General features: G+C 36.6%; 1 protein-coding gene across 5 annotated transcripts in view; it reads right to left on the bottom strand.

Moving 5' to 3' along the window:
• EVL (Enah/Vasp-like) overlaps positions 1-18,482 on the bottom strand; it is a 188,882-nt gene that overhangs the window by 117,278 nt on the left and 53,122 nt on the right. Inside the window, exon 1 of one of the 5 annotated variants that reach the window (XM_031953258.1) lies at positions 6,559-6,701. The exons of the other annotated variants lie outside the window; for them this stretch is intronic. Within the exon in view, the coding sequence (XP_031809118.1) occupies positions 6,559-6,569 (11 nt within the window). The 5' untranslated portion in view covers positions 6,570-6,701. Of the gene's footprint in view, positions 1-6,558; positions 6,702-18,482 lie in introns of those variants that run through there. 5 annotated transcript variants of the gene reach the window in all.

The following is an 18,482-nucleotide window of genomic DNA, read 5'->3' on the forward strand; positions in this document are numbered from 1 at the left end:
TTTATGCCATAATGGTACTCAGTTTAAAAAGTACTTCAGTCCATCCTCTTTTGATCCTTGCCACCCCATGAAGTGAGTTATGCAAGTATTTGCTTTTCTCCATTTTACTGATGAGGGACCTGAGAGTGATACATAGGAAGTGAATTGCTTAGTGTCATAGAGCTTGGGCTTGAGGTCTTTGTCATCCTCTGTACTTTGATGATGCCCCTTGGTAGGGGCAGAATCTTGGACTAGGTGGATGATGAGGCTACCAGTGTTGTTAAGAAAGGGGAATCCTCTAGATTTATCATGGACTACAGTGCTAAGCCAAGATCACCCAGACATCCTGCCCCACAATCAGAGCACCCGCAGCCTTACTTCCTTAATTACTTTGCCCACAAGGAAGTTTCTGTTTGGAGAAATCCACCCACTTCCCTAAGACCAACTAACACCATACAGCTGCTGCACTCAATGAAAATAACTGAATCAGATCTCAAAATCAAATAATTATAGGTTTATCATAGATTTAGAGCTAGACAGATGCTTAAGGTCATGTATACAAAGTTGTCAAACTCAGCAAGATTCTCAAGTAAAGTTTGAACCAACTTAAAATGTAATTGAGTAATGTCTAACACAATAAATAAAAATGTAATATAACATAGATAATATTAATTTGTGACTTTCTAAGTCAATATGTGGTTAACATATTCAATAGTATTTTATTTTCCCAAATATATGTAAAAAGACTTTAACATTCATATTTGTAAGATTTTGTATTACAAAATTTTCTCCTTCTCAGCCTTACCTCCTCTCCCCCAAGACATCAAGCAACCTCATATAGGTTAAATATACGCAATTCTTTTAAAGATATTTCCATATTTGTCAATATGTACAAGAAAAATCCGAAAAGAAAAAACACAAGAAAGAAAAAACAAATAAAAAAGATGAAAATATTATGCTTTAGTTCACATTGTCTCCTTACATACTATATTCTTTCTCTCCCTCCTCCCTCTCTCTCTTTCCTCCCTCTTTGTCTCTTTGCATTTTCCATTCCAAGTCTATTGGAATTATATGTGTTTAGCATATTGACTTCCTATTTGAGTTTGATCACTGATCTAGTCTAACCCCCTCATTTTAAGGAGAAGGAAACTGAGGTCTGAGGTTTGCAAGATCATACAGATAGTAAATAAGAGATAGATCTGAAGTCAGATACTCTGATTCTAAACCCAGTAGAGTCTACTATACTAGGGTGTTTCAGTCAAGGCACTCAACAAAAATTTATTAAGTGCCTACTATGTGCCAGCACTGGAGATACAAGAAAGGCAAAATCAGGATCTCAATCCTTAAGAGGCTCCCATTCTAATGGAGGAGGCAACATCCAAACAATTACATACACAAAAAGTACATACAGAATCTAAATGGGAAGTATTCTCAGGGGGAAAGCTCTTGAGGAATAGGCAGGTTTGGGAACCAGGAAAAGCCTGAGATGTACCTGGGCTGAAGTCTAATGGAAGCCAGGAGGCAGAGATGAGGGCAGATGAAGGGGAAGATGGAGGGAGGGGATGGAGACAGCCAATGAAAAGGATCAGAATCAGGAGATGGAGTGCCTTGAAATCTGGTCTTTTGTCATGCTGTCCAGGGCTCTTTCCTCTGTACTATGATGATGCCCCCTGATAGAAGCAAGACTAATGTTCCTAGAGTATTAGAAAAAAAAAAAAAAAAACAATCTGCATGATGACTGGGAAAGTAGAAAGGGATCAAGTTGGGAAGCGCTTTATTCATCAAACAGAGCATTTTGTATGTAGTCACGGTGGGGATACGGAGTCTGTGCAGTTTGAGGTAAAGGGAAGTGACATGGGCAAATCTGCCCTCCAGAATGTCAGTTTGGCAGCTGAAGGAAGGATGGATTGGAGAGATGAGAAAGGAGGCAGGGAAACCTATTGGGAAGAAATTTTTATATCCCAATGACATCATCCACGATGATAATTACCTGCCTAGATCAGAGTGGTAGCTGTGTGAATAGAGAAGAGATAAAGATGAGAGACTTAGCGAAGCCAGAAATGGAAATACTGAATCAGAAGTTCAGAAGGACACATAGAAAAGTAGGACAGCTTTGAAATCAATGTGCTGAATTTATTATTTTCTTTTAAATATGAAAGCTGTACAAATAGAGATTTGTGGTTTCACATACACTTGCCGACTTGACTTGAATCTTCCTTTTCTATCCTTTGGATATAAAATTGCTCATGTATGTTAACTTTAAAATAACAAAAAATTTAAATTGCAAAAAAAAAAAAAGATGTTTTGAACCTTACAAAATTTTCACTGAGTGAAGACAATAACCAAGACACAGGGTCTTATTTAAAGTTGGATGTGAAAGGAGAACTAGAGGCATAAGACATAGCATGTATTACCCATGTATTCTTTGTTGTTCTGGACATTTCTGGGGGTTATTCATTTACCAAAACATAAACTATGATATTGCAACAACCCATACTTTTAGACCACATTAATGTTATCACAATTATTTCTTTACAACAGAAGAATTTGTAAAGAACCTCTCCCTGGTATATCTGTCCTTCTTCAAAAAAGAAATGACATGAGTATTATAAACCACATTTTAAAGATAAGGGAAAGAAAGATTAGAGAGGTTAAATGTTGGGTCAGAGCCTATATACTTAAACCCAGGTTATTTGTCTCTAACCCTAGCACTTTCACCACTGCATTCTGCTGCCTCCAAATTTATGCTATTGCTTCTGAGTGCTTATAAATGTTAGGCAGAAATGATGTAGTAACTTACTAGGGAAAGGAAGGAGGAAGCTTCATAGAGCTTGAAAGCTTAGTCAATCAATCAAATAAACATTTATTAAGTGCCTAGTATGTATCAGGTATTATGTTAAGTGCTGAAAATATAAAAAGAGATAAAAGGCAGTGCCTGCCCTAAAGGAGCTTACAATTTAATGAATGGGGAAGATAATCGGCAAACAAATATATTTAAAAGCAAGCTACATGCATGATGAAATAGGAAACAGAGGTTGGGGAAGACTTCCTGTAGAAGGTGAGATTTTAGTTGAGACTTAAAGAAAGTCAGAGAGGTCAGTGGTCAGAGGGGAGGAAGGAGAGCATTCCAGGAAGGTGGGAGACCCAAAGAAAATGTCCAGAACCTTAACCTTGGAGTGAGAAGATCTGAGTCCCAGTTCTGTGATTCATGTGATTATGGGAGAGACTTTATATGTTTTGATTTATAATCTCCTCTAAAACAGGAAGAAGAATTCCTTCCCTGCTTCACTTTTGGGTACTATGACGACCAAATAATCTAGTGGATGTTTAAGTGATTTGGAAAGCACTAGACAGATATGGATGATTATTGAGAAATCAAAGCACTCTCTAAGGGTTTCAGATCCTTCAGTATTGAGGATCCTCTAGGATTTAGGAGGAAGATTAAATATTGACTATTCTTTTTAAACTTTTAATTTATTTTGGTATCAAATAACTAATTGGTAGAAAAGAGAATGTAAATAGCACCTTGCACTTTACAACCAAAAATAGCTTTTTGACCAATGGTATCTGGGCACTAAAATTGCCATCTGGATGGGAAGTTCACAGGCATTTTGCCTATCATTTCTTGACAAGATTTTTCACACTAAAAACAAATGGAAGATAGAACTAGTAGAAAAGGTCAATCTTACATCTGCTTCCTTCTTCAAAGCTTGTCATGTAACACCTCTGTTCAAAAATCTTCAATAGCCTTCTACTGCCTAATAATTCAAGTTCAAACCCTTCTGGTCACACTTTATCTTTCCAGATTTGCTCATAGCATTCTCCTTTTGGTGCATTTTAAGTTCTGGCCAAACTAGACCAGTTTCTGCCTACAAACAGTGCCATGCCTTCCTCCCTCCCAACAATCCCCCAATATTTAATACATTTTATACTCCCCAGCTTCCTTGCTTTTGCTTATACTATTAGTAGGCATAGGATGCCTGCCCTCTCTCTTTTTTTTTTTTTTGCCTTTTAAATTCCTTGCAACTACCATTTCCTTCTCTTCAGCAAAGACCTTCACACCACATCTAGGTCTTTGCTTTATACTTGACTGGAAGAAATAAATAACAACAAATGTACTTACCAAGTGACAGTATACACTATAGTTAGTTTTGCCTGTGTGATATCATCTTCCTTCTGGTCTGTACAATATCTGAGAGCAAGGGCTGTAGATCATCTATCTATACCTTGCTCACCTCAGCCCCAGCACTTAGCATGGTGTTCCCTAATGAAGATTCTCAGAGACCTGTGTCCACTTTGCCAAAAGAAATCTTGGTCCGAGAAAGAACTGATATCTCGTAATCCCTGGAATATCTCTCTTAGTGATTCATCATAAACTGTATTCCTAAGAGGAAGGAGGGACAAAGGGAAGAAAAGCTTCTGGGCCTTGAGTCTCAAAACCTGAGTTCTCTGGCTCTTTTCCTCAGGATTGAGCTTTCATCATGCTGATACATCTGGCAAATTTTTAGTTTCCTCATCTGTATCATGAAGTCAATAGGGTTAGATTTCTTTCTTTCTTTCTTTTTTTAATTTTAATTTTCTTGGGGGGGTTAGATTTAAGACCCTTCTAGTTTTAACACCTTATGTTCTATGAATTTTGAACATCTTCCAGCTAAGTACTTAGAATTATACCAAGATTGGAGTTCAGTTCTGATGCAGAAGAATATTTAGAAAGGAATTTCCAATGGAAGTCTCCCCAGCATATTTTAATTGATAACATAAATAACTGTTAGTGTCCTTTAACCACATAAACTTGACTAGCCTTTCACACAAACCAAGGAAGGAGGAAAATCTCCTCAGAAGTATGAAGCTGACCCAGAAACAAAACTTTTTCTCTCTGTTAATATACTTGGAAAAGGCAGTCATTCATCTAGGAGTGGGAAGTCTTGGATTCTAGCATTAGCTCAACTACTGCTACACAGAACCTCAGACATATCACAGAACCACTAAATACCAGAGCTGGAAGATGCCTTAGAATCACAGAACCTAACATACAGTGAGAAAGGGACCTTAGAGTCATAAAACATAGGATGTATGAACTAGTAAGCTATTTAGTATCACAGAATAGGCAATGGTAGAACTAGAAGAGGCTTTCTAGGATGAGAGAATATAGAATGTCAAAACCAGGAGGGATCTTAAAATAATAGAACCAAAGAATGTCAGAAGTAGAAGAGGCTTTGATCTAATAGGATACAAATGACCAGAATTGGCAGAGGCCTCAATCATGGCACTGAAAAGCTGAACAGAACCACTGAGATTAATACAGCTCCTCACCCCTTGCACTCTTTATTTTCCTTTTTAAAAACTAAAGAAACCAGGGTCCTTTTGATGACCCAAGTTTCAGTTTCTTCAATCACAAAAGGGGTTAATAGTTTCTCACAAGGCTATTTATGAGAATCAAATTAAATATTGTGTTTGAAAAACTGTACAATCCTATATAGATAAAAGGAACTATTATTTCCTTTCTGCAAAGACTGGAGAAAAAGGAATAAAGTTGAAAGGAATTCATCCCTGTTGGAGAGAGCAATGAAAACTTGACTGCAGAATATGGCAGGAATGATGATTTGCAAACAAAAAAGTTCTTAGGAGAAGCTTCTTCTTCCTTTGTGCCCCACTTTTTTCTCCCAGGCAAAAGTGATCACTCCCACTTTAAATTTCTCTTAGCACTTTGCCTGATTCTACTTTGCCTTGATCTGGTTCTCCTTTGTACCAAAGTTGTTTATGTACCCATTGATCCTTCCCCTTCCTGTCCATTTGAAGACAAGGCTTTGTTTTTCATCACTGTAAGCTCAGTGCCTTGCATAGGATAGATGCTTAATACAGTTTTGATGAATTAAGTTTTAGAAGAAAGTTCTATGGCATTTTCATTGTTGCAGAAAACCACAGTTCCCCGATTTTCCCTTCCCTAGGATTTAGCCAGCCTCTCCCTACTCTCCTACTTCTTGATTCAGGCCACGTTCTGGAAAATCCTGTTATGATGCTTTGACCATGCTCTGTACCCATTCACAGAAGTAGATTAGACCTTATCTCCTGCCATCTTTGTGACCCTGTCTAGATGCAGAGTGAACCTGCTTTTTACAAAGAAGCCAGGATAGAAGGGATATAAAATACAGAATCCTAAACTGGAAGTCAGGAGATTGGGCTGGAGTCTCAATTTTATAACTTATTTGCTGTATGATTTGGGTAACAGGAAAAGCCCTAAGTGATGAACTTGGATTCAGAAGAGTGGATCTGAATTATGCCTCTGGCAATATCTAGTGCTATAGTTGCAGATGAATTTCTTTATCTCCATAGTTCTTAATTTCCTCGAGAAAATGTAGACTTTGGATCTAGTTCAAAAAAATTTCTCTTTGGCCTTGAATATTTTTGTAATTCTGGGAATTCTCTTCTCCAATCATTGTCTCTCCCCAGTGTCTAGCATAATGCTCTGAACATAATAGGCACCTAATAAATAAATATTTACAGAATCTTCCCACTCTTGAAATCTCAATTTGATTGGTGCTAAATTCCCTTTTTCCCCAACCCGAATCTAATACTCACCCTGACGCCATGGTCAAAAGTCTTGAGTTTAGGTGGTACCAAGACTTTCAACTCTGATACCTGAGGCTGAGTTTCAGTAGCAACCTGGCACCTTACACAGGCAACAATAGCTCTGGTGCAGACTCAACTTAAAGCTCAACAGGAAAAGGAAATAGAGTTTAGCTACAAAGGGGAAATAGCCCCAAGTTAAAAATTGAAATTCAGGGCTAGAAAATAGAGAAACAAAAGTACAGCTCCCCAATCTCAGAGCGTGAGAGAGGGCAAACTAAAGATCTAATCCGGAAATCCTGCAAGGCGAGTATTATTTTATTTACGTTGAGACTGGAGGTCTCAGGTGTTGGGGGTGATGAGGACGATAAAAAGGAAATGTGAGTTAAAAAAAGTTTGACCATCTTGAAGGCACTTTTGAAATCATCTAGCCCAAATCCCTTAAATCACAAGAGGAAGACTCAGAGAAAGGATTGTCCAATGTCTCATTTTTAGTAAGTGACAGAGCAGAAACTAAGGTTGGTATCCTTATTTCACACCTGATCATATTGGGAAAGCTACTAGCTTAATTTGCATTATTAATGCTTGGTGATTATTTGGATTGATTATCTGCTTGCTGTATTGGAATTCTATTGTATTGGAAATTCTAGCAATAGCAATAAGAGAAGAAAAAGTAATAGAAGAAAATATAATCAGGAATTAAATAATAAAATTTTCTCTTTTTGCAGATGATTTGAAAATATACTTAGAAAATCCCAAAGATTCAACTAAAAATTTAGTTGAAACAATAATTTTAGCAAAGTTTCAGGATATAAAATAAATTCCCATAAATCATCAGCATTCCTATATTTCTCAAACAAAATCCTGAAAGAAGACAGTTAAGAGATACCTCATTTAAAATAATTCTATAAAATAACGTATTTATATAAATAAAAGAAAATGTAAATAATTGTAGAAATGTTAATTGTTCATATTTAGGCAGGGCCAATATAATAAAAATGACTATTTTATGTAAACTAATTTATATATTCAACACCATCCCAATTAAATTACTAAAAAATTATACTGAATTTGAAAAAAACAACAACAAAATAGCTACTCATATTTCTAATGTGTTTTACAGTTTACAAATCACCTCTGCAAGACAGATAGTACATTTTGCAGGTAAGAAACAGAGAACCAGTGAGGTACAAAGACATGTATGAAATCTCAGAATAAGTTTATAGAAAAGTCCGATCTTGAAGGCAGATCTCTTGATGTCTGGGGTAGGTATGTGTGCAATGGATAGGGTGCCAGGCCTGAAATAAGGAAGATGAGTCTTCTTGAGTTCAAATCTGGCCTCAAACATTTAATAGCTTTTCAAGTTACTCAATACTGTTTGTCTCAGTTCTTTTCACAATTACTATAGCTAACTATTCCTCCCCCCCTCCTCCCCACCCCCCTTCCTTGGTAGTTTTATTCTCTTTTTCCTTTCACCCTGTCCCTCCTTAAAAAGGTTTTGCTTTTGACCAACCAGTCTTTCTTCCGATTTCTCCTCCTTCTTTTCTGCAGGGTAACATATATTTCTATACCCATATTGAGTGTGTATGTTATTTCTTCCTTGAGCCAATTCTGATGAGAATAATGTTCACTCGCTTCCCTATCTGTTTTTCTTCTTTCCCTCCATTGTAAAAACTTTTTCTTGATTTTTTAAATGGCAGATAATTATACCATTCCACCTCTTCCTTTCCCTTTCTCCTAGTATATTCCTCTGTCACCCCTTGATTTTATTTTTTAGATATTATCCACTCATATTCAACTTACACCTGTGCCCTCTATCTATATATACTCCTTTTAACTGGCATAATTAAAAATGAGGAAGTTATGAGTTACAACTAGCATCTTCTCATGTAGGGATATAAACAAATAAACCTTGTTAAGTCTCTCTTATGATTTCCTTTTCCTGATTACTTCCTTATGCTTCTACTACATCCTGTATATGAAAATCAAATTTTCTATTCAGCTTTGGTCTTTTCATCATGAATGCTTGAAAATCTTCCTATTTCTTTGAATATCCACCTTTTCCCCTGATGGATTTATACTCAGTTTTGCTGGACAGATGATTCTTGGTTTTAATCCTAACTTCATTGCTCTCTGGAATATCATATTCCACATTCTCCAATTCTGTAATATAGAAACTGCTCAATCTTTTGTTATCTTGACTGTGGCTCCACTATACTTGAATTGTTTCTTTCTGAATGCTTGCAATATTTTCTCCTTGACCTGGGAGTTCCAAAATTTGCCTATAAACTTCCTGAGAATTTTAATTTTGAGATCTCTTTTAGGAGATGATTGGTGGATTCTTTCAATTTTTATATTACTTTCTGGTTCTAGAATACCGACAATTTTCCTTGATAATTTCTTGAAGGATATGGTCCAGCATATATGCTTTAACATACTTAAAATGTATTGGTCAACCTGCCATCGGGGGGAGGGGATGGGGGGAAGGAGGGGAAAAATTGGAACAAAAGGTTTGGCAATTGTCAATGCTGTAAAATTACCCATGCATATAACTTTTAAATAAAAAGCTATAATAATAATAATAAAAAGATATGGTCCAGGCTCTTTTTTTTGATCATGGCTTTCAGGCAGATCAATAATTTTTAAATTTTCTCTCCTAGATGTATTTTCCAGGTCAATTGTTTTTTCCAATGAGATTGTGTACATTTTTTCATTCTTTTGGATTTGTCTTATTGTTTCCTGATTTCTCAAAATCATTAGCTTCCATTTGCTCAATTCTAATTTTTAAGGAATTATTTTCCTCAGTGAGTTTTTGTAACTCCTTTCCCATTTGGCCAACTTTGCTTTTTAAAAAATTCTCATTAGCTTTTTGTATTTCTTTTTGCCTTGCTCTCATTTCTCTTCCTAATTTTTCCTCTATCTCTTACTTGATTTTCAAAATTCCTCTTGAGCTCTTCTATGGCTTGAGACCAATTCTTATTTTTCTTGGAGGCTTTAGGTGTTGTAGCTTTGACTTTGTTATCTTATTTTGGGTGTGTACTTTCATCTTCCGTGTTCTGTGGTCAGAATCTTTTTATAATGTTTGCTCATTTTCCTAGGCTAATTCTGCTTTTAATTCTTTGTTAAAGTAGGGCTCTATTTCCAGAGTTGAGGGTGTAATATCCCAAGCTTTAAGAGTTTTGTGCAACTGTTTTAAGAGATCCTGCTAGGGACCTGTACTGTGAGCCAGCACTACTTCTCAGATCTGAGTATGGGCAAAGCAACAGGGTTCTGCCACAGTGCCAAAAAAAGGTCTCTGCAATCTCCCTCTGACCAGCTGTCTAGTCCCTTCCCATTTACTTCCCCCCCCACCCCTATTTGTAGGCCAATACCCTCCTCCAGAGCCTCTCACTGTTGTGCTGTGGGTGCTGCGGCTGCTGTAGTTGATCGAGGGGCTTCCAAAGCCAGATCCTGGGTTGGGGGTCCCTTCACATCCTAGTGCACTAAACCTTTTTTGCTGAGTTGTCCTTGGTCTCTGTGGGTGGAGAGGTCTGGAGATCCCTGCCACTTCTTGGTTTCCTGGGTCCCGCTGTGCTGGCACAATCTGTGCTGAAATTGAGCTCCAGACCCACACTGATGCAACAGGCCCTGCAGCCCTTCCAAGCTGCCTTTGGCTGGAAAATTGTCCTAAACTATCTTTTTGTGGTTCTGACACTCTAAAATTTGGTTAGACTCATTATTTAAAGCTATTTGGAGAATGTGAGGATAGAGCTAGGGGGAGTCCCTGCTTTTACTCCTCCATCCTTACTGAACAACTCTTGATGCCCAGTCCAACATTCTTTATTCCTTTCACCACTCCTTCCTTAATGCACATAATTCAATTCATTGTGTCCTGGACTTCAAATCTGGAAATGCCTCAGAGATCATCTAGTTCAGCCTTGTCCTTATCTAAATCACAAAACCAAGGACTAGAAATGTTCAGCCACTTGTTCAGATCACACAAAGAGCTAGAACTTGTGTCCTCTGACTTCAAAATTCAGTGCTTCTTCCCTTTCCCCCTGCAGCCTCTCACATTTGCTGACCCTTCTGCTATTACACATTTTCTTTTCCTTCACACACTCTGTGGTGCAACCACACTGACCTATTTGCCAAATCTCACTCATGAAATGCCATTTCTTGTTTGCCTTTATAATAACTGGCTTCCCTCCTTCTTTGAATCTGAGCTCTCCTCAAATCCTAGCTCAAGTACCATCTCCAAGTAAGTACCAACAACCTCCCCCTCTCCCCCAAAGAAAGTCAGGAAATTGTCTAGTATTTGCTTTATATGTATTTTGCTGGACTGCTTCACTGTACTTCCCGTATATTGCACAGTACCTTGATACACAGTAATAATTCATAAATCTTTGTTGATTATTCTTTTAAACAGTAGCAGCTATACAGAGCTACAAAGATGATTAATGATAATGATGCAGATCAACTGATGCAGAATGCAGTAAAAATAGCCAATAAAACAATATATACAATGACTATAAAGTAAATAGAAAGAATAACAAAAAATTAAAACATTCATTACAAAATTACAGAGCAAACATGTTTCCATAGAAGGTAAGCCCTCCCATTTACAGAAGTTGGAATTCCATCACTGTGAATTTATTTTAAGACTTTTGCCGTATAGATTAATAGAGAAGGAAACAAATTACTTGAATAGTCCATTTTGGGAAAAGAAATTGAAGAAGTTATTAATGAACTTCCCCCCAAAAAATCTCCAGGGCCAGATGTATTTACAAGTGAATTCTGCTAAATATTTAAAGAACAATTAATTCCAATACTTTACAAATTATTTAGAAAATAGGGGAAGAAGGAATCCTACCAAATTCCTTTTATGACACAGATATGGTGCTGATACCTAAACCAGGAAGGGTCAAAACAAAGAAAAAGAATTGTGGGTCAATTTCCCTAATGAATGCAAAATTCTTAAATAAAATATTAGCAAAGAGATTACAGCAATGTTGGTCAGTTTTGATGATTTTTTCCCCCTTTTTGTCTTTAAAAATATTATAGTTCTCTGGGAGAAAAAAGAAAAAGGCTATAGAAGAGAAATTTTGTTTATATTTAGAAAAACAAGAAGTATCAGTAAAATTAATGTTTTTTTTTTTTTTTTTAAAGAATATTTGATTCCTTAGTCTCAGCTCAGATTAACTCAGTCTCTAGAACTTTATTCTTTCATATAGTGTGGCAACTAATTTAAGGCAACAGATATTTGTTAAGCACACACAGTATACAGTACTAATGTATGTTCACTACATGTAATTTGGCCCTGAAATCATACTTGTTACATCTAAGCCCATTTCCTTAGGTGATTCAGTTTATCTGTCTAGGAGCAGTTGATCTCATTGTCAATTCAAGTGATCAAATATTTACAGGTACCCTTTCTAAAACATCATTTCTCAGTGGAAGTTTGTGATAGAGATTTGGTTTTGAATCACAGATCACCACCACCTAGTTCTTTGTGGCCTTGGAGAAGGCACTTGATCTCTCTTTAAACCCGAGTTTCATAGTACAACTATCCTTTCAACATTTTAGCTTTTCTCATAGTGGTTTTGATATATTATAAGTGGGTATAAGAAGTAAAGTGGGAATTTTGGGGGGAGTTTTGCAGAAGCCACAGGTGATACATGAAAGTCAGCAGACAATACCAAAAAAGTGTGGAAACTCAGAAATGCATAAAATATATGAATATTGTATAATGCTATATGTATAATATAAAATTATAGAATATCAATATATTTTTATCTTGTAATTCCATAATTAATTCAGACTTCTTCTCTGGTACAAAGGAAGGGCCAAAATTTTTTATACAATTTGGGAAAATCTATGGGGACACTGTGTCCCTAACCTCTGTGATGAAGAAAGAGCAACTATAATCAGACTTCAAAGAAAGCACAGAAATCATCTGGTCCAATTCTTTTAGGAAGAGAAACTGAGACCCAAAGAGTGAAAGTCAAATGCCAAAGGTAATACAGTTAGTAAGCAGTAAATATAAGCTTTAAGCTCATATCCATTGCTGTTTTCCATTACAATTGTTTACTCATCCACAAAAACAAGGGTTAAAAAAATTTTGTTTACATGTAATTAAGGAAAATATAGTTAGGTGGTAAAATGGATAGAGTACCAGCCCTGGAGTCAGAAAGACCTGAGCTTAAATTCAGAATCAGATACTTACTAGCTGTGTGACCTTGGGCAAGTCACTTATCCCTGTTGGCCTCAGTTTCCTCATGTGTAAAATGAGCTGGAGAAGGAAATCAAATCAAATCAAATCAAAATTAAAATGCTTAAAAAACTGATTTTATTTATTTTCTTAGTTGTTATTGCTGAGTCATTTCAGTCATGTCTGACTCTGGGGTTTTCTTGGCAAAGATATTAGAATGATTTGCCATTTCCCTGTCCAACTTATTTTACATGTAAACAATTTTTTTTTAACACTTGTTTTATAAAGTTTTGAGTTCCAAATCCTCTCCTTTCTTCTTCTTCTTATGAAGAAGACAAATAATTTTATGTGGATCACACATATGCATTCATAAAAACATTTCCATATTAGCCATTTTGCAAAAGAAAACACAGATCAAAAAATTCAAGAATAATAAAAAATCAGTTCTTTCTATGGAGGTAAATGGCATTTTTTTTCGTCATAAGTCCTTCAGAATAGCCTTAGATCTTTATATTGTTGAGAGTAACTAAGCCATTCACAGTTGGTTCTCATACAATACTGGTGATAGTGGTATGATGTTCTGGTTCTGCTCACTTGACCTTGTATCAGTTCATCTAAGTCTTGCCAAGTTTTTCTGAAAACATCTTGCTCATCATTTCTTATAATGTAATAATATTTCATTACAAACATATACTGCAACTTGCTCAGTCATTACCCAGGGGATGGGCATCCAAAAGAACTGCTAGAAATTCTAAAGTCTTTTCTAGTTCTATATTCTCTGTAAGACATTGGAGGTGGGGAGGGAAAGAAAAAAGGAGGGATTGGAATGGGACAGATCTTCACAACAGGAGAAGGAATTTGCCACAGCTTCATTTTTCTATACAGTGCTTCCTGTGGTGTACCTCACTTCCTGCCCTCATATCACAAAGCAACCTCATAAATTTTGCCACATGCCAAACAAACATGTGAAAGAAGCTAGATGCAGATCATAGCTAACAAGCTATAGAATCAAAAACCTTTGAACAAAAACTCAAACAGGAAGTGGCATAATGTCAGGGAAAGAGTACTAGATTTGGGGTCAAAGGCACATATATTGTCTCTGCTGTTTATTATATGACTTTGGGCAAGCCATTTTGGGACTCAAAGGTGAGAAAGTTGTACTAGATGAACTCTTAATGATTCTTCTAGCTCTGTGATTCAAAATGGGGAATTTGGAATGAGAGGTAAAAAACAAGTCAATTGAGTCATTCAGGAAGAGATCAAAGGAAAAGTACCCAAAAGGCTGATCTTGTGCAAATCTCAGAGTTAGAGAAACTCAGGTACCTCAGGGATCAATGTAATTCTGCCTTCTGAGAGGACAAAGTACACTCTTGGGCATTCTCCTACCCATCATTTCTGCACTTGCTCTTTTTCTCCAAATCATCCTTCCCCACCTGTCATTCCTCATATGCCCAAGGTCTTCCAATGCCTCAAATTATTCCTTCTTTCCATCAAAATTTATACTATGAATCTGATTCCTTTCCCTCCCTCTCCTCATCACTTTCCCAGAACAAGCCAGACACCTTACTCAAAACTACAAAGATCTAGGTTTCCATAACTGTATGTTTTATTACCACAGGTGGAGACCACAGTCTATCTACATCTTAGAAGGTAGTTTGGGGACCTTTTGTGGCTCAGAGAATTCATTTATCTGTTGAACAACTTTGTATAATTGGAATGTTTGAGTTTAGCAAGGCTGGCAGTTACACTGAACAGACACACCTGAGTTTACCTCTACTTTGTCCTTGAAGATTTTCCCATTTGGTAGGCTTTTTCAAAACTTGCCCTTTACTCTGAGAACCTGAGGTCACCTTCCTACCATCATAAGGATCAAAAAAGGAGAATGGTGGAATTAAATGGAATAAAAAACTTAGGTGTTAATGGTTCTAGTCTTACCTTTGCTATTTGTGAAGGTACAACATAAAATAACATACCATGTATAAAGTACTTTATTTGTTGATAGCCTGAAAGTAGACAGTACCTATCTAGTTCTTGAGCTCAGAGAGGTGCCTAGTATTTAGTAAGCACTTAATACATGTTTAATGAATGAATAAATGAAATCATTTATTCAAGATCATATGTCTAGTAAGTGGCAAAAATGGTGAAGCTCTATTGAAACTGAATCTCTTTGTAATCTCCCTTAGAGCTTCCAAAGCTTTTATTAATTTGTAAAAACTCTTGTCAATGTTAAAGTCCTTTAATCTATGATGTTTTGTAAACTAGAGTGTCCTGAAAATGGCAATGTCCTTTGAAAACTGTAAAGCTCCTTGTGAATTCTTAAGCTCAATGTAAATATTTTAGGCCCTTTGTCCCCTATAAAGTAAATCATTATAGGGGATGTAGAAAAATCATATTGTGGACTAATATGGGAGCCAGGAGGAATGGTCCTTCTGGGGAACAAAGGCACTTAGGATGAACAATTAATCCAGGAGATTGACTAGTGGTAGAAATTTCAAACTCAGTGGTAGGGCTAGTAGAGGAAAGTTTGGGGCAAATGGGTTCTTCAGAACATGCTATGCAGATGGCTGCTTTTCCTACTCATATAACATACAAAACAACAAAGAAACCTTGAACCCTGTAGGAAAAAAATCAATCAATAAACATTCATTAGCATCATGCTAAGTGCTAGGGATACAAAAAGAAACAAAAGACAGCCCCTGACCTCAAGGAGTTTACAATCTAATAGAGAAGACAACATATAAACAACTATAGATAAAACAAGCTATAGACAGGATGAATATGAAAGGGAATATGAAATAGTCAACAGGGGAAGGCATTGGAACAAAGAGGTTTGGGAAAGGAAGGAACATGGGATGTTAGGAATAGTCATTTACACTTGAACACATGTTAGTAGAGACAGTGTTAATAAAATCCTCAAGCTGTGTGGGAGCTCAGAGGGCATCTCATTGAAGACATTAGAAACTCAGACCAAGGAGGAAGTGACTTATCCAACTATCAGAGATAGTGATAGAGCTAGAATGAAGAGCCCATCTCCTCATTGTCTTTTGGTGGGGGTGGAAGAAATTGGGGAATTCTTCAAGGGGAAAAAGGTGCCTGTTTATTAGAACAGCAAAGTCTAATTACCCTTGCAGACTGTTCATTTTCCCTACAATAACCCTATGGATTCAATGGTATGAATATTATTATCATTTTTTTGGATAAGGAAATGGCATGGATGTTATTACCATTTTCTGGATAAGGAAATGGACTTCTAAAAAGAAGTGATTCAATGAAGTCATTAAGTTTTAGAACTGGTATTCAAACCCATATTTCTTGATGCCTGGGATCATGGGAATTTAGAATTGGAAATACCCTTAAAAAGCAACCTAGTCCATCTCTGTCATTTTAAATATTAAGGAATTGAAATTTAGAAAAGTTCAAATCTAGGTAAGACTTGACAGGTAGGTGGCACTAGGTCTGGAGTCAGGAGGCTCTGAGTTCAAATTTAGTCTCATACACTAGTTTTATGATCATGGGCAGGTCAATTAACATCTATTTACCTCAGTTTCTTCAATTTTAAAATGGTGATAATAATAGCACCTACCTCTCAGGGTTGTTGTGAGGATCAAATGAGATAATACTTGTAATATTTGTAGCACAATATCTGTCATAGAGTTGGTACTATGTAAATGCTGCCTATTATTATTACTATTACTGAAGTCACATAGTTGTAATAGGGAAGCTGGATTTGAATATTTATTCCAATACTAATACTTTTTGCTTTGATACTTCATTTGTGAGTTTCCTTTTTTTAAAGAGCTTCCAAAGCCTTTCACATACAATAGCTCATTTGATTCTGACAACAGCTTTCTGAATTACATAATTCAAGTATTACTATTATTATTCTTCTCATTTTGCAGATGAGGAAACCTGGACATAAAAAGGGAGGATGACTTATTCAAGATCACATAGGAATGAATGACAGAGTCACTTTAGCCAGGTACCTTGTACTTTGTACTAATACCTGAAACCTAAAGGAAAAAAGTAAAAATTTGAAATATTAGGGATTAAAAGTCATAAAGAAAACCATGTCTATTCCTTTGGTTGACACTGGGAAGTATGAAGGTCATGAAAGGAACAAAGGGTCTCAAAAATATTACTTTTTCCTGACTCACTATCATTAGCAATCTTTTTCAGGTCCCATTATAAGGAAGGATGTCAAAGGGCACACCATTGGTGAATCAGGGTTGTATTTCAATGGCACATTTCCCAGAATTTCTGAAGAATTGTTTTTAAAGTTCTATTTAAGAAATATTTTTTTAAAAAGCAACCCTGATGATCTATTCAAAATCCATTATAGAAAGGTCACCATCTACCTCTTACTTTTGATGATAATAGTAATATTAGAATCCTGTCCATTTGTATAGTCTTTTATATTTTTCAAACTGTTGCTCATCCATTATCCATTTATCACCACAAGAATTTTGTGCAACATAAAGCCTTAAAGAAATGTAAGTACTAGCCTCCAAATGATGGAGATAGTGAAAGTTTTATCCCCATTTTAGAGAGGAGAAAACTGAGGGCAGGATTTCAAGCTCTCACAGCTTGAAATGGGAGCTGAGACAGGTCTATTAACTTCACCTTTAGTTTCACAGCATTCTTCTTGAGATAGAAACAGGAAACCATCATTATTTCCAGATAACGATGAGAGGAAATGATTTGGTTACAATTATAGCAACAGTTAATGGTAGAATCCAGACCTATCTGCCCCCCCAAAACATGACACTTTAACTCAGAAATTAAAGGGTCAAATGACCCAAGTTATTGTCCTTGCTTTGCCTTTCTGAGCCCATGATTGCAAAGTCACTTGGCAATGAAGATGTTATAGATTCTATGTGTCTCAGGACTTTTTAGCTTTTGACATCTTATGATTTGAGGAGGTGAAGCTGCCATTTTTTAGGTCAAAATACTATAACCTTTATAGGAAAGATCTTGCAACTACATCTTCCTGCTAAATTTTCCGTAACTAGCTTTCCTCCCCACTGTCTTCTGCTTCCTTCCTTTTCCCCATTATCATTAGCAACCCTGGCAATACCATGATCCATCCTCAAAGGAAAAAACCCTTGACTGCCTTTGCCTCTTGCCTTTTATAAGCGATGGGCTCCAGGCAATGAGCCTAAACCTTATGAAAAGCAGGGACAAGGGAACCATTTATAGACCATATGGAAGCAAAGAAGTGACTGTCACATATACAGAAATATCTCTTGTGATGCTGTTTGCAACGGAGTCAGCTAAACATGCAGCAACAGAGAGATCAGCAAATCCCCACTATCTAGGGCACTGCAGTGCCAGGGTAATGGTTACCCTGGGAATGAGAGATTCTTGAGATGTACCCTTTGCACAGAGCTACAGCCCTGTCTGACTATACATGGTGGCCAGCAGCAGCCCATCGCCCCATGGGGCCTCTTCTCTTGCCTAGACAAATTGCAGAGGATGTGGCTGCCCATTGACAGCATGAAGCACAAAGAAACCAGAAGAACCCAAATTAACTAGAAGCTAATTAAAATAAACTGACAAGGACCCTGTTAACTGGAACTGTCTTCCTGTCTCACCCAGAGGGAAAAGAATTGCAGAATGTTAGCATTAGAGAATGGATCTTTTTAAACTTTCTTATTTTATAAATGAATAATTGAATTTCATGGTGTGAAAGAATCAATCAATATGTATTTATAAGCTGTTTCAGACTCTCATCCCCTCTCCCCAGGACTAG

Source organism: Sarcophilus harrisii, chromosome 2, assembly GCF_902635505.1.
Source record: "Sarcophilus harrisii chromosome 2, mSarHar1.11, whole genome shotgun sequence".
Lineage (NCBI taxonomy): Eukaryota > Metazoa > Chordata > Mammalia > Dasyuromorphia > Dasyuridae > Sarcophilus > Sarcophilus harrisii.